General features: G+C 48.8%; 2 protein-coding genes across 2 annotated transcripts; one reads left to right on the forward strand and one right to left on the reverse strand.

Annotated features, from left to right (window-relative positions):
• Nucleotides 1-1705: 1705 nt before the first annotated feature.
• LOC123131729 (BTB/POZ and MATH domain-containing protein 1-like) lies at nt 1706-2936 on the reverse strand. The gene has a single exon (XM_044551405.1). The coding sequence runs from the start codon at nt 2934-2936 to the stop codon at nt 1740-1742; it is 1197 nt and encodes a 398-aa protein (XP_044407340.1). The 3' UTR covers nt 1706-1739.
• An 8734-nt stretch (nt 2937-11670) lies between these two features.
• On the forward strand, nt 11671-14269 carry LOC123131731 (subtilisin-like protease SBT1.4). The gene has a single exon (XM_044551407.1). It carries the CDS (start codon nt 11671-11673, stop codon nt 14032-14034), a length of 2364 nt encoding a protein of 787 aa, XP_044407342.1. The 3' UTR covers nt 14035-14269.
• Nucleotides 14270-23141: the final 8872 nt, after the last annotated feature.

The following is a 23141-nucleotide window of genomic DNA, read 5'->3' on the forward strand; positions in this document are numbered from 1 at the left end:
TGATAATAAATAAACCTGATGAGCATGTATGTATAGTAGATGAGAAAATATATGTCACATTGTTCCCGATTATTGCTTGCCTGCCTTCCTACAAACAAGCTCTTAAGCTGCGGATTTGCTTGATTATTGGTTGATGATTACTTGGCATTAACAGAGGAAGTTTTTGTGGCTTCCAACAGTGGCACAACAAGCTGACATTTGCTGCCCATGTTCATGCACCAACATGCACAGATACGAAGATGATTGCACCACTATAAATGTCCATTGAAATAATGGGCCTGTTGTTGAAACACTACCCATGTTACTTGGCATGGGTAGAGGCAGAACAGAGGCAGTTTGTGTAGCCTTGAACAGAGGCATCAAATGTCAATTGAAGTACGAAATGGGCATCAAATGGGTGTGTTGTGTTGCTAGCAGCACAGATAAGATGGCAGGCACTTGTGTACGTTTGTTTGTACCTCTGGTTTCCTACAAACTGACTGTAATAGACAACAACGTCTGTTTCCATTTCTCTGGAATTAATAATAATTCTCTTCTCTCTAAACTTTTCTTTTCTTCTCCAGGAGCAATGAGTGATTTGTGTCGTGCTCATGTAAATATGTTAATGCAATGGTGCATGTCAGGAGTAATAAATGGCTCGTAGAACAAGCATCGGCATGGTGTAAATCATACACAATTCAGAGACATGGCTAACTCAGACCAGTGAGCCCTATAAATCACACATTCAAATAACACTTTCAGGCTCATTGCAAAGCAAGCAGGTTATGTCATCAACTCATTGTCTAATAGCTAACTGACAGCAATCAATCATCATCCGTGCTTCCAAATAAGCCAGAATGGAAACAATCTTTCTGTGTGTCCCATCCGAGGAGAACAGCGAGCACCCAGCAGAAAGGTCCCTAGGTATCGGACCAAGATTTCAGCAACCGGAATACTTGGTGACCTCTGTCCTGTCTTCCTAATTATTTCCCATAAATCCAGGTTCTAAAATGCCTTTCCATAAGCATCTACATTTGTTCTTCTTTATAACCACTAGAAATGGGTACTCAATGACTGGGAAGGCACAAAGCTACAATATCTAACACAATGTACATAAGAATATATGAGGATAAAATGAATAGTTGGGAAAACATGCACATTGCTGCAATGCAGATTAATATGATTACTCCCAAACCTGAATCTACAGACCATCCATTCCGCGAAGAGACAATTTGCACATATGTTGAATTTTTCGGATACAACATACGAGCAAACTACATGAGAGACAATAAAAAGCACCAACACACATGGACTACAATCTCTCTAGAGGATACCATATATGCAAAAGAGTGTCTCTTAAAGTCTTGACAAGAAGTGGAAGAGTTCTTTCCCCTAAATCCAGGTTCATAAAATGCCTTTCCAAAAACATCTACATTTGTTCTTCTTAACAACCATTAGAACAGGGTTTTATATGACAGGTAAGCCACAACATAACCGCACGCTCAGAGAAATATACGAGGATAACAAGACTAGCTGAGAAACTTGCACATTGCTGCAGTGCAGATAAATGTTGATGCTTACACCTGAATTTATAAACCATTCATTCAATGAAGAGAAAGCTTCCCCATATGTTGGGTTGTTCAGATTCAGTATATAAGCAAATTTTACATGACGAGACAAAAGCAAGAAATACCATATATGTAGAATACTGCCACTTGAGGTCTAAGGAACATGAGTACCATATATATGCAGAGTAAGTGTTACTTCTGGTTCGATTTAATAAGCTTGGCAATGAACCCGTTCACAAGAGACGGATATGTCGTATATACATGATCCCAACCATCAGTCGCCATTACTGTTTGCAAACACGAGGGAGATTGGGCTTGTATAAACTTCAAGCACGCCACCTTCAATCCATGGCAGTGGTGCTGCTCGGCTAGAGCAAGAACTGATGCCACCGAGCTCACACCTATGCGCTGAGACAGCTGCTTTTCACAGATGAACTTGAGCCGCTGGAGATCGTACCGATCTGCTGCTACAAGCAAATCTAGCAGCCATTGCAGCCCCGTTTCATCCTCCACCTCTTCCACTTCTTGTCCTTGTTCCTCGGCTGCTGCTGACATTGCATTCTCCTCCATGATCTCCTCGTACATCTCAGGGAATGAGTCTGTGTAGACGAAGCTAAGCAAAGCCTTGAACACCTTTGCTTCCATGTCTTTGATATGTATGACACTGCTGGATGAAGCAGTGCCCTCCTTCATGGGGCCAAAGAGCTGTGCCATGAACACCGTGGATCGGGCAGCGAGCACACACCGGTGTGCGGCGAAGGTCTCGCTGCCGACCTGAAACGTCACATCGGCACCCACCTTATTCTGAAGGAGAGCGCTAAAATGTTGGTGTATGTCCGACGGGAGAGCCTCGGTGCCACCGGCATCATCATCCTTGGTGTTACAAACCACGACGTCACACCGGATAGTGAAACAATCAGACCTGAGATCCGCTGACCGTTCAAGGGTATCTGTTCTCACAAACCTGCCATTGCCCCAGGTTGGCGCGCTGCCGGAGAAGCTGCGGGTCTCACAGGTTCCACGGACGTACATTGGCATCTGCTTCTCAACCTGGTCGATGAGACTAAAACTGAACTTTGCCTCCACGGCCTCTTCAACATCTCCGTCAACATCGACATCGGTGTCGAGAAGGGTTAGAAAGAGCGAAATGAAGCCGGCGCAGTGCGGGTTGTCGCCGTTAGGGTAGTACTCGATTAACCAATCATGGCCTCCTATTGTGAAAGAACCAGAGGCGACGCACTCGCCCATGGACAGGAGGTCTTTGATGCGCGAGTAGGCCTTGACCATGAACAGGTGGTACCCGCTGTCCCCGCTGGCGTCCACGGCCGACGTCTCGCAGATGGACTGGTTGTTGCCGTCGGCGACAGACACGCCCGTGAAGGACGACATGGCGATGGCGGACCTGTAGAAAATCAATCTACGTACTCAGTCACCGTTCATATTCCACTCTGCAAAACTCTTCCCTATTGATGTGCAAAACTTGGGGCAAAACTAAGCTTGGGAGTTGGGAGTTGGATCGATGGGGTGGGAGGCGAACGAACCTGGGCTTGCACCGGCGGCCGCCGGAGTCGCCGAAGCCGCTTCTGCAGGAAAGAGAGAGCTTACCTTCTCTTTTTAGGAACGCCTAGAGCTTAGAGCTAGGGTTAACGACTGAACGCGTTCGTTATTGGGCTTCAGTCCACGAGCTGCAAAGCCCGTTACTCAAGGGTACTATTTGTTTGGTATAAATCGAGATGAATTTGTTTTTTAGAAAATTATTTTATTTTACAAACAATCGAGCTGAATTTTGTGGGGTACAAGAATACAATTAATCCAGTCAAAAAAATTGCTATATTACATTTGAATTCGTATTTATGGAATGCCCAACACACCTTCACTGATTTTCTTATCACAAAATTATTAATTTGGGTTAAACATTTTTTAAAAAATTTCAGAAATTTTGAAATAGGAACATGTTTGTGAAAATACAATTTTGAATTTCGGAACAATTTTTTCAAACAGTAATATTTTAAAAAAATTCTGAACAAATCTGGAAACATGAATTTTTATGAATAGCAAACATATTATAAATTTTGTGAACAAAATAAAAACCAGAACAATTTTTGAAATTATAAATATAAAAAATGAAGATTTTTTTGAAATTGTAAATATTTTGTGAATTACAAAATAAGAGGAGGAAGAAGAAATGAAACAAAAAATAAAAAATAAAGAAAATAGTGCAAAAAGGAAATTGTTTAAACTGCCACTAGGTAGAAAAATGTATAATCTTTATATGGGAGGGAATTTTTTTCGTAAATACAGCGAAGTGGCAGGGTAGGGAGGTCATGGGATTTGTGAACGCAGTTGAACTGGCACTTGGGAGGAGCTTCGCCTCTCGCGAGTAAAAAATTTGCAGTTTTGGGTCCAAATCTGGATGTAAGTTGGCTGTTTGGTTGGGCTGCCGGCTTCAAAGCATGGAAAGCTGGCGGGAAGCCCAACTAAACACCCTCTAAGACACGCCAACTGCACGCTATTGAGAATGTTTTTGTTTCAATCTTTCCATGCGTTCTCGTCAAACTCTGCCGCCGGCAGGCATTGCCGACGAGCTTCGCGGCATACGATAACCCTGGAGAAATTCAAAATTCAGGATCGAGATGAAACGAATCTGGATATTTGGCCATGGCCCATGGTTTACCTGAAACGCATACTCCGTCAGCATCATGGAAGATCGATTGGTTCCACTGGATTTCATTCATTTGCTTATCATGGTTGCTGTTAAAGATTGTACCCCTTTCGTTCCTAAATATATAAGACCTTTTAGAGATTTTAATATAGACTACATACGGAACAAAATGAATGAATTTACATATATAAATCAGTATTGGAATCTCTAAAAGAATTATATTTAGAAACAGAGGGAGCATGTATGGATGCTTGATGCTACAGGCTCTTGCAGGTGCTGTTGCAAAGTTTAAAGAAGTATTATCTATTGAATTCATGCTTCAGTCAGTTGCTCTAAAAGTCCGAACCGATTGAGAGGGACGAACAATATATTTCAACACTATCCGCATGGTGTTTTTTTTTTTTGCGAAATGTCTGCATGGTGTTTTATAGTAGAGGCGGCAGAAATTATGAAGCGAAGAATAGCTTTGAGCTCGAATGCTATTCCGTATACTGACGGAACGTTTTTACATCACCCTCACAAATCCATACAATGGTGGTTAATTTGGCGGCAACGTGATGTGACCTCCACCCGCAATTACCCAAACCTTATGAATAGGCGCTCAACAGTCAACAGTCAGTACACAGAGCAAAGAGATAATATCACCAGTAGTCATAGAACTTATTCTTAATGTTCAGTTTAGTGCAAGAACTTCGAAAATACAGAATTACAGTTATATAACTTGACTCAAATGTACACATACGATCATAAAATATGTTTGCGGGCATATCCATGTATAGGCCCCACTTGTTAGTCACTCGGCCAATGCATTTTTGCACGAAAACCCCTCGCATTTTTTTATTTTGCAAAAAACAGACCACTGTACTGCAATAATCAATGCCTAAAATTCGGGCGCGCTAGGTCTCAGAACACACAACTCGCGCTTGCAAAAATAGCGAGTCTAGCCACTCCAACCACCACGATTAGATGTCTGATGTGGATAATAACTTTATATGTACAGGATGAGAAACATTTTTCTTTTTTCTATATTCGCTATTGTTTGTAAGATATTTGCAAAATGTAGGTACAAGATTTGTGTTCAAATATTTGTGTGTTATCAAAATATTTTACAGACATGCGATGGTTAGTAAATATTTTTCTAAATATAAACATATTTACCGTTAGCTTTTGCAGTACAGTGGTTGGCTTTCCTAGAAATAAAAGAACACTCAGGCTTCTTTTGGTTTGGAGGAATTTCATAAGAATTTTAGAGGATAGGATTCTTATAGGATTTTTTTCCTTTAGAGCCCTTTGGTTCATAGAAATAGATTTCTATTCCTACATAGGATTGGTTCCAATCCTCCATATTTCATAGGAAAATAAAAATGAGCCTAGACTCAATGAAAAAATTCCTTTGGTGTCAATCAAATGACATCTCATTTCCTATTCCTACTCATAGGATTTGAGATACATGCCATCTCATTTCCTACAAAATTTTTATTTCTATGATAATCCTATCCTATGAACCAAAAGAGGCCTCAGGGGTTTTGTACAGAAAAATGTATTGCGGTGATCAGCTTTTCGTATGAATAAAAAAGTACAATGGTGTTTTATGCAAAAACCCAGCGGTTGAGAGCCTCTAGCCAATGACAGGTGCGGCCATACACACGGATACGCCTACATATACATTTGTGATCGTATGTGCATGCTTGAGTCAAGTTGAGTGACTACAATTTTGTATTTTTAAAGATCAAGCTGTTAGACTGTATATACGTAGCCTCTGTATATCTGTATTGTAACATTGTATTGTATCCCTTGGGTACCTCTATATAATAAAAGAGCCACACCCGTTTAGGGTGTCGAGCAAGTTCCCAACATATTGTGTTTTACATGGTATCAGACTAGGGTTTCGATGTCTTCCGCTGCTCCCGCCGCCGCCGGTGCGCCGACTTCCGTCGCCGCCGCCGCCGCGCCGGCCCTCGCCCCTATGTCGTCGTTTCTCTCGTCTCGGCCCCTTGTGTCGCCCTACGGGGCCCTGCCGCCGACCGAGACCCCGATCGGATCCAATCAATCGGCCGACTCCCCTGCTGAGGTTGTTGCGTCGCTGTCTCATGGCGTCGCGGTGCAGCCGCCCCACGGCGCTGTCGCGCCAATGCCCGGTGGTGTCGCCCCTGCCATCTACGGTGCGCCACAGGCGGCCCAGGGCTCCTTCCAGCCGCCGCAGTCTTCCTGGCCGGTCATGCCCTACGCGTCGCCGCATCATCACCAACACTATGCGGCCCTTCCATCACATCACCACCAGCCACCGTCGGCGCCGATCTACTCCGCGCCGCCTCCGCAGCAGAACCTCCTGGCGCAGCCGCCGCAACCCTACGCGTCCTCGCCGCACCAACCCTACTCCACGCCGTCTGGGTTCGTGGCTGCACCGCCGCAGCCATCCTACGGGGCCGCGGTGCACTACGGCGCCGACGCCCTCGTTCCCGGTGCCCCTGGCGTCTACTCGACGGGTGTTCCTCCTCTCGAGACAGCCCCGTCGACGGGTCCCTACGCGCCCTCGATGCAGGCTCACGCTGCTCAGGTCAAGGCGCCATCACCGTTTTACTTCTCACATCTGCTGCCGGTGAAGCTCTCGCCGGACAATTACTTGTCCCGGCGTGCCCAGGTGTTGCCCCTTCTGCGCAGTCGCTATCTGGAGGGCTATGTTGACGGATCGATCCCGTGTCCACCCACCCATCACCCGGCGTATCATACATGGGTGGCCCAGGATCAGGCCATTCTCTCTGCCATCCAGTCCTCGCTCACCCCGAGCGTCTCGTCGCTGGTCATCTTCGCTGCTACATCCCGGGAGGCGTGGGCGGCACTTCACACCAGTTTCGCCTCGCAGTCTCAGGCGCGTGCTCACTCTATACGCACCGAGCTTGGCGAGACCAAACTTGGTGACCTCAGCATCACGGACTACTTCAACAAGATGCGGGGTCTCGCCGACACATTGGCCTCGGTTGGCCAGTCTCTGCAGGATGAGGAGTTCACCACTTTCGTTCTTAACGGGCTTGACGATGATTATGACAATCTCGTTGAGAACGTTCATGGCCGTGATGATCCACTTCCACCTCGTGAGCTGTATGCCCGCCTCCTTGGCCATGAACAGCATATCAAGGCCCACCGTGTCTCACCGGGCTTCGTATCCGCCAACGCCGCAACTCGCGGCAAACCTCAGCGGTCTTCAGCTTCAGGGGGCAAGCAGGCACCATCCTCGCAGACGGCCCCGCGTGGTAATGCGCCATCCATCACGGGTGGCAACCGGCCGGTTGCTTGCTGCTCCTCCTGCGGTGCCCCGCAGGCTTGTCAGCTGTGTGGTCTGGAGCGCCACATTGCATCTCGCTGTCATCGTCGCTACAAGCAAGATTTCCTGGGCCTTGGCAACAATGGCAAAGGAAACGACAAGCAGGCTGCCGCCGCCGTGACTACTCATGATCATGGTCGCACTCCGTCCTACTCCATTGATCCATCATGGTATATGGACACCGGCGCTACCAACCACCTCACCGGCGAGATGGGCAAGCTCTCCACTCAGGAGCCATACCGTGGTCATGATCAGGTGCACACCGCCAGCGAAGCAGGTATGCGCATCTCTCATGTTGGTCAGGCTTCTCTCCTTGCACACAATTTTCGCACACTACATCTTTCTAATGTCCTTCGTGTTCCCTCTTCTACGCGTAGTTTGTTGTCTATTCCTCAACTTACACGTGATAATAATGTCCTTGCTGAGTTTCACCCTTTCCGTTTCTTTATCAAGGATCGGGACACGAGGGCCGTTCTGCTTAGCGGTCGTCTTCGCCATGGCTTGTACGCACTTGATGTACCGACCACATCCTCCATGCAGTCTTCTCCTCAGGCGTTCAGTGGTGTTCGTGTGTCGCCTACGCGCTGGCATGCGCGCCTTGGTTATCCGGCGACCCCTATTGTTCGTCATGTGTTGCGTCGTCATGAACTACCGGTCGTGTCTAATAAATCTGCTGACACCGTCTGTGATGCCTGTCAGCAGGGCAAGAGTCACCAACTTCCGTTTTCAGAGTCTAGTCGTGTTGTGAAACATCCTCTTGAGCTTGTGTTTTCTGACGTTTGGGGTCATGCCCAGACGTCTGTTAGTGGCCACTATTATTATGTCAGTTTTATTGATGCTTATAGTCGGTTCACTTGGCTGTATCTTATTAAGCGTAAGTCTGATGTGTTCGATGTTTTTATCCAGTTTCAAGCACATGTTGAGCGTCTCCTTAAGCATAAAATCATCCATGTTCAATCTGACTAGGGGGGGGGGGGGTTGAATACCACAACCTCAACTCCTTTTTTAACAAACTTGGGATTTCGCATCGCGTGTCTTGTCCTCATACTCATCAGCAAAATGGAACTGCCGAACGTAAGCATCGTCATCTTGTTGAAACTGGCCTAACCTTGCTCGCTCATGCATCCATTCCGTTTCGGTTTTGGACTGATGCTTTCTCCACAGCCTGTTTTCTCATAAATAGGCTTCCCTCACGACTTCTGAAAATGCAAACTCCGCTTGAACTCTTGCTCAACGAGACTCCAGACTACACCTTTTTTAAGGTGTTCGGTTGTGCATGTTGGCCTCATCTTCGCCCATATAACAAGTGTAAGTTAGAGTTTCGGTCTAAGAAGTGCGTCTTCCTAGGGTACAGTTCTCTTCATAAAGGGTACACATGCCTTCATGTTCCTACAAATCGCGTTTACATCTCTCGTGATGTGGTGTTTGATGAAAACGTGTTTCCTTTTCGCGCACTTCCGACAAACTCTACCATCTCCTCACAACCGGTGAACATGTCCACACCTTTGCCTGATCAATTTGTGGATGCTGCATATGCTCCTGCGTTGTTGCCTAATCATGCTGCAGGTATTGGATGTGGCGCTCGTCTTGAGCTTCTTGATGAACAGGAAACTGATGCGGCGGCTCCTGCTCAAGACGTGCATGTCCCATGCATAACGGGTTCGACCCGTGTACCCGCTCCTGCATCGCCCCTGGAGGCTGTCGTGCAGGCGCCGGCCTCGCCTGGCCCACGGGTGGCCTCGCCTGGCCCACGGGTGGCCCCGCCTGCCCCGTCTGGCCCTCGGCTGGCCTCGCTTGGCGTGCCGCTGGCCTCGCCCAGCCCTTTGTCTGGCGTCCCGCCCGACCTGGAGGCATCTTCGCCTCGGTCGGCGGCTGCTTCGACCGGTCTGGAGCTGGACCCGGTTAGTCCCGCCTCGGCTGCTAGTGGGCTGGCCTCGCCTGGCTCCTCGTCGTCAGGGAGCCCTAGTGCGAGCTCTCCTGATACTGCAGCTTCGTCTTCTTCACCGGATGAGTCGGTCTCGCCGGCACGGCCTGTGGTTCCTCTTCGTCCTCGTACATGAAGTCAGTCAGGCATTTTCTGTCCGAAGGAACGCAAGGACGGAACCGCGGCTTGGCTAGCTGCGTGCATGGCTCACATGGCTGCTGATCCCACTGCTGAGCCTAGACACTTCCAGGCTGCACTGAGTATTCCTCACTGGCATGCTACTATGAGACAGGAGATTTAGGCTCTCCAGAAAAATGACACTTGGCAGCTTGTTCCTCTAGTATCTGGTGTCAATGTTATTGATTCCAAGTGGGTTTTCAAAGTCAAGATACATGCTGATGGGTCCATCAAACGCTACAAGGCACGGCTTGTTGTCAAGGGCTTCAAACAGAGGTATGGTCTTGATTATGAAGACACGTTTAGTCCAGTCATCAAGCCTACTACCATTCGCTTGCTGTTGTCTCTTGCTGTCACTCGTGGATGGTCTCTTCGTCAGCTTGATGTGCAGAACGCTTTTCTCCATGGAATTCTGGAGGAGGAGGTTTATATGCGGCAGCCACCTGGATTTGTTGATCCTGCACGCCCTCGTCATCTCTGTCGTTTGACTAAGGCGCTATATGGACTGAAACAGGCTCCTCGTGCATGGCATGCTCGTCTTGGCTCCGTTCTTCGGGCACTTGGGTTTACTCCCTCCACTGCAGACACATCGCTGTTCCTTCTTCAGCGTCCTGAGGTTACAATGTATCTTCTGGTTTATGTGGATGATATCATTCTCATCAGTTCGTCTCATGCTGCTGCTGATCGTCTTGTGGTTGCACTCAGTGGTGCCTTTGCTGTCAAGGACTTGGGTGCCTTGCATTTTTTTCTTGGTCTGGAGGTTTCACGTTCTTCTGCTGGTTTGACTCTTACACAGAAGAAGTACTCCCTGGACCTGCTGCGTCGTGCTGGTATGCTGAAGTGCAAACATGCTATTACTCCGATGTCTGCCACTGATCGGTTATCTGCCCTTGATGGAGATGCTCTTTCACCCGAGGATGCTACTGAGTATCGCAGTCTCGTTGGTGGTCTGCGATACCTTACTATTACCAGGCCTGATATCTCCTATGCAGTAAACCGTGTCTGTCAGTTTCTTCATGCACCCAGGACATCTCATTGGTCAGCTGTAAAGCGTATTCTGCGTTACATCTGTCTTACTGTCTCCTATGGTTTGCTTCTTCAGCCTGCACCCTCGTGTGAGCTCTCAGCCTTCTCAGATGCAGATTGGGCTGGCAGTCCTGATGACAGGCAATCCACGGGGGGATATGCGGTATTTCTGGGTTCTAACCTGATCGCCTGGAATGCTCGCAAACAGTCCACGGTGTCTCGCAGTAATACTGAAGCTGAGTACAAGGCAGTTGCCGATGCCACTGCTGAGATCATATGGGTACAGTCTCTGTTGAGAGAGTTGAGAGTTGTTTCAGCACATCCTCCAGTTTTGTGGTGTGATAACATTGGTGCTACATATCTTTCATCTAATCCAGTGTTTCATGCTAGGACGAAGCACATTGAGGTTGACTATCATTTTGTTCGGGAACGTGTTGCACAGAAACTACTTTGTATCAAGTTCATTCTGTCAAAGAATCAACTTGCTGACATCTTCACGAAGCCTCTTCCACAACCACAGTTTGTAGGCTGTAGGCGCAATCTTAACTTGCTTTGTACTTCAGGCCACAGTTAAGATTAAGGGAGGGTGTTAGACTGTATATACGTAGCCTCTGTATATCTGTATTGTAACATTGTATTGTACCCCTTAGATACCTCTATATAATGAAAGAGCCACGCTCCGTTTAAAATGTCGAGCAAGTTCCCAACATATTGTGTTTTACACAAGTATCAAACTGAACATCGAACGCAAGATGTGTGACTTCCGGTGAATGGTGATATTACCTTCAGAGCAAAAAGAATAAAGCAATCGCCACGCAGGGGTGCAACTTGCAATGACGCAGAGCTAAAATATATTTGAGCTCTCTTCCCACCACATTGATCAGCACGAGCTTGCCCACGAGCTACCTCGTGCGCACATCGATCTCGCCAGCGACATGGATCGGCAACTACTCCCTCCGCGTGCCTACTTATTCGTGCGCCCCGTCCATGCCGTCTTGCAGTCACAGCGACAATGGAGATCCTCAGACCACTCGCTGCCCTGTGCGTCTTGGCCGGCTTCGTCGCCGCGGCAGTGGCCACGGAGGTGGTGGAGATCGAGGCGGCGGAGGTGGAGGCACGGTCCTCCTACATCGTGCACGTCGCGGCGGCGCACGCGCCACGGCTGCCACGCCGCGGCCTGCTGACCACCCAGGCATACGGCTCCTTCCTGCGCGACCACATCCCCGCCGAGCTCTCCAGCCCGGCGCCGACGGTGCTCTACTCCTACTCGCACGCCGCCACGGGCTTCGCGGCGTGCCTCACGGGGCGCCAGGCCGCGCACCTCGCGTCCTCGGCCTCCGTGCTCGCCGTCGTGCCCGACGCGATGCTGGAGCTGCACACCACCCTCACGCCCTCCTTCCTCGGCCTCTCCCCGTCCTCCGGTCTGCTCCCGGCGTCCAACGGCGCCGCCGATGTCGTCATCGGGGTCATCGACACCGGCGTCTACCCGGAGGGCAGCGCGTCCTTCGCCGCCGACCCGTCGCTGCCGCCGCTGCCGCTCGGCAGGTTCCGCGGCGGGTGCGTCTCGGGGCCGTCCTTCAACGGCTCCGCGCTCTGCAACAACAAGCTCGTCGGCGCCAAGTTCTTCCACAAGGGGCACGAGGCTGCGCGCGGCCGTGCGCTCGGTGAGGACTCGGAGTCGCCGCTTGACACCAGCGGCCATGGCACTCACACCGCCTCCACCGCCGCCGGCTCTGCTGCTGCCGACGCGGGCTTCTACGGCTATGGCAGAGGAAAAGCGGTCGGCATGGCCCCGGGCGCGCGCATTGCCGTCTATAAGGCGTGCTGGGAGGAAGGGTGCCCGAGCTCTGACACCCTCGCCGCGTTTGATGAGGCCATCGCGGACGGCGTCGACGTTATCTCTGCGTCGCTCAGCGCCGGCGGCAAGGCCCCTGACTTCTATGCCGATATCATCGCCGTGGGCGCGTTCCGGGCCGTCAGCAAAGGCATCGTCGTCTCCGCCTCTGCGGGGAACTCCGGCCCCGAAGAGTACACCGCCGCCAACATAGCGCCGTGGTTCTTGACGGTGGGCGCGTCCACGCTCAACCGCCAGTTCCGGGCAGACGCCGTCCTCGGCAACGGCGAGACCTTCGCGGGCACTTCACTCTACGCGGGTGAGCCGCTCGGCGCAACCAAGATGCCACTGGTCTATGGAGCAGATGTGGGCTCGAAAATATGCGAAGAAGGGAAGCTTAACGCCACCATGGTAGCCGGCAAGATCGTCGTGTGCGACCCCGGCATGTTCGCCCGGGCTGTGAAAGAGCAAGCCGTCAAGCTTGCCGGTGGCGTCGGAGCGATCTTTGGTAGCATCGAATCATACGGCGAGCAGGTTATGATAAGCGCCAATGTCATCCCCGCCACGGTCGTCCCATTTGCGGCCACCGAGAAGATCAAGAAGTACATCGGCGCGGAAGCATCCCCTACCGCGACGATCGTGTTCCACGGCACCGTCGTCGGCCGCCGGACGCCGCCGTCCCCTAGGATGGCGTCCTTCTCGAGCCGCGGGCCCAACGTCCGCGCGCCAGAGATCCTCAAGCCGGACGTCACCGCGCCCGGCGTGGACATCCTCGCCGCGTGGACGGGCGCCAGCTCGCCCACCGGCCTCGCCAGCGACGCGAGGCGGGCGCAGTACAACATCGTGTCGGGCACGTCCATGTCATGCCCGCACGTGAGCGGCGTCGCGGCGCTGCTCCGGCAAGCGAGGCCGGAGTGGAGCCCCGCGGCGATCAAGTCGGCCCTGATGACGACCGCGTACAACATGGACAGCGCCGGCGGCGTGATCGGCGACATGTCCACCGGCGGCGCGTCCACGCCGTTCGCGCGCGGGGCCGGGCACGTCGACCCCAACCGCGCCGCGAACCCGGGCCTCGTGTACGACACCGGCACGGAGGACTACATCGACTTCCTGTGCGCGCTCGGGTACACCGCCGAGCAGGTGGCCGTGTTCGGGACGTCCGCCAACTGCTCAGCCCGCACGGGCTCCTCCGTCGGCGACCACAACTATCCGGCCTTCTCGGTTGTGTTCACCGCGAACAAAACGGCAGCCGTCCGGCAGCGCCGCGTCGTGCGCAACGTCGGCGGCGATGCCAGGGCCACGTACAGGGCCAAGGTGACCGCTCCGGACGGCGTACGCGTCACGGTGGCACCTCGGACGCTGCGGTTCAGCGCGAGACGGAGGACACGCGAGTACGTGGTCACCTTTGCGCGGCGTAGCTTGGGGAGCGTCACCAAGAATCACACGTTCGGGTCCATCGAGTGGAGCGACCGCAAGCACTCGGTGACGAGCCCCATCGCCATCACCTGGCCGGCGAGCCAGGTTGCGGTTGCGGAGATGTGAATGTGATTGGTCGGCCTTTGGTGTCTGTATGGGAGGTACACCACGGCGCTCGATCCAGAGCTTTGAGGAAGACGACGATGACCCCGGGCTACAACGTCAACACCACCGATTAGTGTGGGCTGTAGTAGAGCAAGTTGACAGAGCTACCCTAGAGATAATGTGTGCTTCCACTAAAGTAGTGGTGTAATTGAGCTACCCTAGAGATAAAAAGAAATACCATTGGCCATGTACTCCATCTTCTAATGAGTTATTTACCCAAAACCATCATACTTGAAACTAGGGTAACAACTTGGTATCACACATTGAAGGCAGAGCATAAAAAACCACCGAAAATGTGCCTAACCTGTAACACAGAGCACTGGTTGTCTGATAAGCTCACGCAAACAGCTAAACTGACAAGTTAGGTCCACTTGTCGGGCTGACATGGCAAGGACTAAATGTAAAAAATAGATTAACCAATTTCCGTGGCAAATGAGCTGGTAGAGGAGGCGTGGGTCCCACGTGTCATCCACTCTTCTCCTTCTTCCTCCTCCCATCTCTCTCTCCCCCCGACGCCACCTCCTGGAGCTCTGTCGTACGGGCGCACCGCCAGTGGCAGGGCCCTGACCGCAGGCAAGCATGGAGCCCCAGCGCGGACAGGGGAGGACTACTGGCAACAAGCATCTTGGCGGCGAGCTCGCTCTGGGCGCAGGCGACCTCGCGTCGTCGCCGCCATCCCCGGCGGATCCATGGGCATCCTTCTGTCCGGGCGTGAGAACCCCCGCTGGCGTTGGAAGGAGAGGCGGACGAGCCCCCCCCCCCCATGCCACCTTCCGAAACTCGGGCACGTCGCCGAGGTCAGCCATGGCTGACGACCAAGGTCAGCGCGGGAACGATCTGCTGCCGGATCTCACGGGAGTGATGCTGGGCGCGTGTACGTGTGTGCGTGCTCGTGAAGTGGAGCACGGGTGTAGGTGTGTGCGTGCTCCTGGCGTGCAGGTATGTGTTTGCTCGTGTTCGGCGGCCATGGAGCTCTCAGCTCACACGGGCACTGATAGCTCGATGCTCCACGCCGATGGGAGCGACGTCGGGCTACGAGGCCTCACCGCGCCCCCCCCCCCTCCCCAACCACCACGGTGCTCGCCGGTGTGGGCATAGTCGCCGGAGTCCGGCCACCCACAAGCTGCTTGATGTAATGTGGCATAGAAAAAAAAGGGATGAAGATGATCATATAGTTACAGACAGGCGGGGTCCGCATCTCATTTGCCACCTCAGCTGGTCAAAGCTTGTTTTATGCTTGGTCTTTGCCACATCAGCTCTGACAGGCGGGCCCCACCTGTCGGTTTCACTGTTTTTGTGACCAAATTCGAGCGTCAGTGCTCCGCGTTACGCATTAGGCTCATTTTCGGTGGTTTTTTGTGCCCTGCCTTCAATGTGGTACCAAGTTGTTACCCTAACCCCAAGTGTGGTGGTTTTGGGTAAATAACTCTCCTCTAATCAGGTGATCAAACATATACAAAGTTATGGTTGGAGTTGTCTTGTTAATACAACTTGCATCCTGCTTACTTTGACTCGGACCGCCTATGCATGAGTCACTTGTATTATACTTTTGCACTGTGCACATAGTGCATTTTCCTCTTTTCTATTTTCAGGGTTTGAGATGCTACAAAAATAACCACCAATGGTATTAATGGTAATGCTTTTTTGAATTTATCACAAGCTCATGTGGATAGTTATATAGGTGTATATTGCACATATGTTATCCCATTCAGATTGATTATTTCGTACTCAGGCTCATTTTGTTTCATAAAGACACCATGTTTAAGTGATTTTAGTAGGTGGCTGTAAGATGGATGCTGGATATAATGCTCACTTGGTGCTTGGTACATACTAGGTTTCTTTTCTTCCACTAAGATGAATGCTAATATAATTCACTATGCAACCCACTTTTACACTTCCACACTCCTAGATATGTGTGGGCACAAACCTCAGTGATGTCTTTTGGTTCTACGAAATTTTGTAAAGCCTTCTTTTCGTTCTAAAAAATTCTGTAAAACTGTATCATACAATCTTTCAAATAGACGGGCGCGGCAACGCACGCGTAAAACGATCCAATAAGTATGTACTAGCAGGCAGAATGCGCGACGGCACGCTGCGCCCAAGCAGAATCCCGTGTGTACATCTATATTGTTTTTTATTCCAAGAAGAAAAGAGGTGGCAGTGGGTTTGAGGTCGTTGCCTAGAAGTCCTTGTACTCATTGATCCTTATATGTCGAGGTAGTGTAAAAATAGAGCAAGAAACATGATCAATTCCTGTGCATGGAAACTCAAGGATTTGCATTACAGTTTTAGGAACTTAAGAACAGAAGGAAATAAAACAAAAAAAAAGGTCGGGAATAGAGAGAACAACTTTTTTCAACCATTCATTCTGTATAATAAAACTAAAAAAATAAAATGGTCGGGAATAGAGAGAACCACCTTTTCTTCGGCCATTCATTCTGTATATGAGTAGATCTACCTGTGTGTCAAATCTGGCGGCAATAGGCCTGATGAAATCTTAGACCTCATCCTACGGGATTGATTTATTAATCAATACAACCCCTTTACCTCGCAATTTTTTTAATTAGAATAGACTAGCCATGGTATCTAACATTTTTAAGAAGTTGCTCCCCACTTCTACCTATTCTTTCAATATGCACACTGTCCACATCAACTTTGTGCCACATCATCAATCAGTTTGTAATACCAGCCAATCAGCCTTATTCCTCCTACGGTCAGCGATCGACTGGGTTGCCGTGGGTATTGCCTGTAAGTATAGGATTTTCGGCAAAGCAATCACATTAGCGTTCAGTTACCACCAGGAGAAGGACCCACCGTAGGCTGACCACGGGCTCCCTCATAAGGCCGACCCTCGCAACTTCTCGGTGGCTTAGATCTACAGCCGAAGAGTTGACCTCTGCCGTGCTCCACACCTCTCCCGGTGGGTCTTCCTTCCTTGTCTTCTCACCTCCCAATAACTCCATCGATTGATTTTCCAACGTTTCTGCCGTCCTAGAGGTACCGTCCCTGCCGGCTGCCGGGAGTCCCGTGGGCCGGCGATGGGGCCGTCGTCGCTGCCGCTGCGGGGGCTCTGATCGTGCTCACACTATTTTGATGAAGCCCGTCAATGTTGTGATGTAGACCGAACCTCGATGGAGAGATCCGATCTGTTGTTGCGGCCCGATTTTTCACGACACACCACCACCAGCAGTAGTAACCTCTCGCCCGTGCACGCTATGTACACGAAGTAGATGGTTTGAACCTTGCGGCTCAGCACGAGAGAAACAATCCGTACGACGGCACCTCACGCGCAAAACAATTTCCTTGCAGAAATCGCAACAAAGAGGTTTTCTAAAGTTACCTCAAAAACTTGATAAGGGTTTCTACCCTCGAAAATACATCTCTATCTCATAAAAAATAACCTCCCTTACATTGAAGGCATCATGGCTTTATATAGTAGCCGACCATCTAACTTGCCTTGAAAAGCAAACTGACCTTCTATCTCTAACTCAAATAAAATCTGGACTCTCCTAAAATATAAACGTAATTGCCTTTTACATCTCGGCAGTTTCCTTTTATTGCTAAAACTAACAAACCGACTCATACTGTATACACATAAAATTAGGTGCGCCATCTCCGTGCCATACTTGAGCTGCCGGTCTGGTGGACCCCATCCCTGATCGCACAAGGAAAATAATCTCCACCATTTAAACCTGCTGACCTGCCACCTCTAGCTTCGGCGGCCTTAATCGTGAGAAATAATAGCAGCTTATGATTCCGTGATTAATCTCAAGGAAACAAATCTCCTGGACGTGTATAACTTGGACATGTTTCGGATATAGTAACCAAAAGAAATAACCAGATATATGCACACCTTGATCAAACGTGTAATCCTTCTTTCCATGTACACACATGTATCTCTCCCCACGTAATGCATGCACGTCCAACATCTTATTTTCCTTTTTCTTAAGCGAGTGCGTCTCCGCCAATACCATAGTATGCATGCATGTAACTTCAACTAATTTTGCAATCCTTTCCGTGTACTGTTTATCAATGCTAATATAGTTTGGCACATATACATCATTAACAGTAACTAATGGAGCAATGATAACTTGATCCTGGTGGGTAGCTTGTACATCGTCATTGTTGTTGGTCCGACTATATGCGAAACTGGTCGTATCACGTTGCTAGATTCTGGCCAGACCGATGGATTGGCGGCGACGGTGCTGCGGATGAATATGGCGCTAGCCATCCTGTGCAGGTTCTAGCTCGTGAAGGGCCGCCATCAAGTACCACATGATGACCAATTGATCTAATCCATTGTGCACAACCTCAAGCTCAAGTTGCAGATTGGCTACTGACTACTTCATTTTTCTCTAGCATATTCTGTCAATCGTGTAACTTAAGGTAACTCCAGTCCCTCAGTTTTGTTACCAGGATTACACTGATTTTCCTGAAGACATGTGAAATTAGCTTGCAATATCCTTTGATGGTATGGCTCCCATAATCTTCTTTGTCGTTCATCACATCATCTATTGTGATTACTAATGTATTCTGCATATATCTCTACATAATTAAAATAGTGTTTGCAGGTTACTTTTGTTATTAATTTCTTCTTAATGATGGGCAATTCTAACCTGCTAGCCATGTTATGGTGATACGAATCTCCTTTGATGCATGGTATGGCTTCCGCACACCTCCTTTGTCGTTCAACACGTAATCTGCTAACATGTGAAGAAATTAGCTTTATTTGCCATTCAACAAATCATCTATTTGTGATTACTGATGTATGCTGGATGTATCTCTAGATAATCAAAATATCATGTGTTCGTAGGTTACTTTTTTTGGGGCCAAAATTCCTCTCAATGATGGGCAATTCTAACCTGCTAGACACGGAATACATTTTTATTTTTCAAGCGAGTTGTGCATGAAATGGTTTTACTTTAGCTGGGAGACAACATGCTTAACAGGTGTTTCAAATTATTTATTTTTCTTTGTCTAACATATTTAATTTTTCGGCTACAATTTCCGCTGCAACGTGCGGGGTATCATCTAGTTAAAACCATTCAGCTCTGCATCAAAGGCGAGCAATGAGCATGTCCACGTGGGCATTAGCGGTACTATTTTATCGATCGACAATTTTTTATGGTCACAGTAAAAAGGTCTCATGTGGCCCAGCCCCGCACTCCACGCAACCTCTCCCTCGCTGCCGCCGCCGCGGCCACTGCTTCTCCATACCCTGCCTCGTGTCCCCTCCGCCGGTGCGATGCTAGCCACATCGCAGCCACTCGTAAAACGGCGACGATGAGGAGGCTCGGCCCTTGGCGTAGACCCGCGCTCCCGAGCAGCGGCAGCGTCGGATTTCTCTGTCTCGCGGCGCCAAGCCTTCCGTCTGCGTCGCGACGCCGCCGGCATGGAGGCCCGGGCTCTCGCAGCCTCTGCGGTGCTCCGGCGAGGTCTCTGGGGACCACATGGCGGAGAATTGGCGCGGCTTCCAGTCGTGGGTTCCGGTGACTCAAAGCCGTACATCTGAGCCGCCGCCTCCAGCTCGTTTATTCCATATTCCGCCTATGGCTTCACCGCCATTGCAGATCCTTCCTTCCGGTTGCTGCCGCGTTCGTCTGCTACGGGTCCTCCGTGTTCGTGACTGATGTGTCGACACCGAGAGAATTTCCTCATCCGCAAGGTATTACTCCCAACACATGCTTCTTTTGTTTTGGGGGTCGATCGAGTTTCCCTTGTTGGCTGCCAATTTCACGAGCGTCGTCACCATGCTGGTGCTACTTTCGTGTTGGTTATGCTAGTGGTAGGGCTCTAAGTTGAGTTGAATTTCAGCACGGACCCTGTTTTTTTGTAAGCAAGAACCGATGAGCCTAATTGAAATAGTAGATCGTTGGAGCAAAGCTACATCCGTTAGGTTCCTTCAAGGAATTAATCAGCTGGTGACGCAGTGTTTAGCGTCGGCCTATGGTGCAAAATTTGTTAGATTTGGTTCCTGTGTAATTTTTATTTATCCAGTAAAAATCAGGTTAGTGTTGCCCCGAGAGAAAAATAAACCACCCACAAAAATTAATGACATGGCCGTGGTGTTACCCAATTTGGTGCATGCCAAGGAAGGAAGTCCTGTTTTTAGACCTGATCTTGTAATTACTTTGGTGCCTGCCCAGATTAACAGTGTGCACATGTGGTACGTACAGTAAGACAACTAGGTACTGGAAAAGGAATAAGCAGGTTATGAAATTCCTAACAGCTCTTTCTGTGTTGATCAAATTGGTGATATGTGCTAGCTGGGTAGTTAACAAAGATTCTCTGGTACTCTTTATGTGAAGTGTGTGTTTCTCAGCGTCATTGCCTCGTGTGTTTCCGGTCTCTTCGGCTTTACAAATAAGATGGCCGGCATCTCCAGTTCAGGTTGGCCGCTTGGTCATGTGCGGCTGTATAGATGGTTGTTCTTGTTGTGATGATGTTCATGGATTTGTTGTTGATGTTAACCCGCTTATAGCCTGTTCGTTGTTATGTCGCGTCAAGGTGTGCTCTCGTTGTCATGTTTTATTCAATTATTGTGCTGATCTGTGTGGTCCCTTGGTGTGTTCTAAGGCCAACCTGCAGCATGGCTGTCTCACGAGCTCACCGTTGCATGGTTTGATCTGATTTTGTGTGGTTCTAGCCGGTGCTTAAATTTTGTCCACATATTTATGGCTGAAGCCCACACATACATACTCATGGATTTAATTTTGCGCTATGCCCTTGTGAACAATCAAGCTATCAGGTGAGAATTGATTCGTGGCTCTTTCTTTTTTTGAATTGGTTGTTATGTGGTTCTTGCGGACTCAACTTTGCAGCTTCATGGTGTACGATTAAAATTTGGCATTAGACAAAACAAGTGTGATCTGCCTCTGTAAATTTCTTCGAATTCTGAAGTAGTACCGGATTGAGACGGAGCTAATGTGAAATTAGCTTTTCTTGAAAAGTGTGCAGCAAAGGTTGTGTTAATGCATGAGGTAGGATGCGGCCCATGTATGGATCCTGAGACAACATACCCTCTTCTATGTGTTGTTTCGGGATGCTTATATGCATACTTGCTAAAAGAACTATACATGTTCTTTTCTTATAAAGTTCAGATCTGACAACCAAGGGAACAGTACCCATCAGCTAAAGATGCAGTACGAAGATAAACCAGTAAAAAGTACCCAAGAGTTCTGTCAGCACGACGGCGTGGTGACGATCTTGATGTTCTACCGTCGTAGGGCTTCGCCTAAGCACCGCTACAATATTATCGAGGAGTATGGTGGAAGGGGGCACCGCACACGACTAAGAAAACGATCACCAGGATCAACTTGTGTGTCTACAGGTGCCCCCTGCCTCCATATATAAAGGAGCAAAGGGGGGGGGGGGTGCGGCCGGCCCTAGGAGGAGGCGCGCAGGAGTAGGACTCCCCACCTTTCCCTAGTTGGATTAGGACTTGGGGGGGAGGATGAGAGGGAAGAAAGGAAAGAGGGGGCGCCGCCCCCTCCTTGTCCAATTCGGACTGGGGGGGGGGGGGGCAGCCCCTAGGCCTCCTCTCCTCTTCCTCCACTAGGCCCATTAAGGCCCATTAGGTTACCGGCACTAGTAGAAAAAGGGTCAAACGTGAAGCACATTAGTGCCGGTTTGATTTTGGTCCGGTACTAATGGTACCATTAGTGCCGGTTCGAACGGATTTGCATTAATGCCGGTTCGTGTTGAACATTTAGTACCGGTTCGTGGCACGAACCGGTACTAAAGGGGTGGTGGCAGGCTGGCGTCAGGCCGGGGCCCCACGATCACCTTTAGTACCGGTTCGTGGCACAAACCGGTACTAAAGGTCTAACCTTTAGTACCGGTTCGTGCCATGAACCGGTACTAAAGGGGTCTGACCTATACTACCGGTTGGAGACACAAACCGGGACTATAGGGCAATTTTCAAACTTGAAAAAATCAATCATCCTAATTCAGAAAAATACATATAATATATCAAAATTTGCAGAACAAAAAGATTGATCCGCTGAAACAACTAGTTTTCCGTTTTGACAATTTTTTAAAATCACAAAATTCCAAAGGGAAAATAGAGTTTTTGGGCGTTTTAGACGTTTTTTTGGACGTTTTTAGCGTTTAGTGCTAGGGTTTAGATTTCAGCGTTTAGGGTTAGGTTTTATGGTCTAAACCCTTAGTTTTTACTGTTTAGCATAGAGTTTCCGACGTTTTAAGTCCTGGGTTTAGGGTTTAGGACAATTTTTGAAATGACAAATTGTAAAAGGAAAAAAAGATATGCTCTAATTTATGTTTTTTTGAATTTTGGTTAAATATTGTCAAACCGGTCAAACAACTGATTCAAGAAATATAGAGTGTTACTAAATAATTACGCAATAATATTAGTGTTACTAAATAAGTATCTCAGTTTTTTTGAATTTTGTTCAAATATGGTCAAACTATGGTCAAACTACTTATTCAAGAAATATTAGTGTTACTACATAATTATTCAAGAATATTAGTGTTACTAAATAATTATTTAATTTTTTTGAATTTTGGTCAAATCTGGTCAAACTGTGGTCAAACTATGGTCAAATTTATTCAAGATATATTAGCGTTACTAAATAATTACTATTTTTTTAGAATAATAGTTTCAAACTCAAACGGTGAAATGTGTGACTTCATGCTCAAGCTAAACTCCTGAGGGTTAATAGGATTGACATCTTACTATTGTCAGGAAAACAACAAGTGCAGATTCGGAAACGAAGGAGAATAGAACCTGAAAGTTAAGCGTGCTCGGGCTAGAGTAGTGAGAGGGATGGGTGACCGGTCGGGAAGTTAGATGATTTGGAATGAGTGATCCACACTTGAGCAGTTAAGAGAGGTGATTAGAGACTAAATCATCAAATAATTCAGAAAAATTAAAAATAAAAAAAATCAAATTTTTTTCCAAAATTTTCAAAATTTTTTTACAAAAAAACCTTTAGTACCGGTTCCATAACCGGCACTAAAGGCCCTTACGAACCGGTGCTATTGCCCGGTTCTGCACTAGTGCATGGGCTGTAGATCATAGCCTATGTTAGATGCACCCACGTGACTGG

The sequence above is a fragment of the Triticum aestivum genome, chromosome 6A (genome assembly GCF_018294505.1).
Source record: "Triticum aestivum cultivar Chinese Spring chromosome 6A, IWGSC CS RefSeq v2.1, whole genome shotgun sequence".
NCBI lineage: Eukaryota > Viridiplantae > Streptophyta > Magnoliopsida > Poales > Poaceae > Triticum > Triticum aestivum.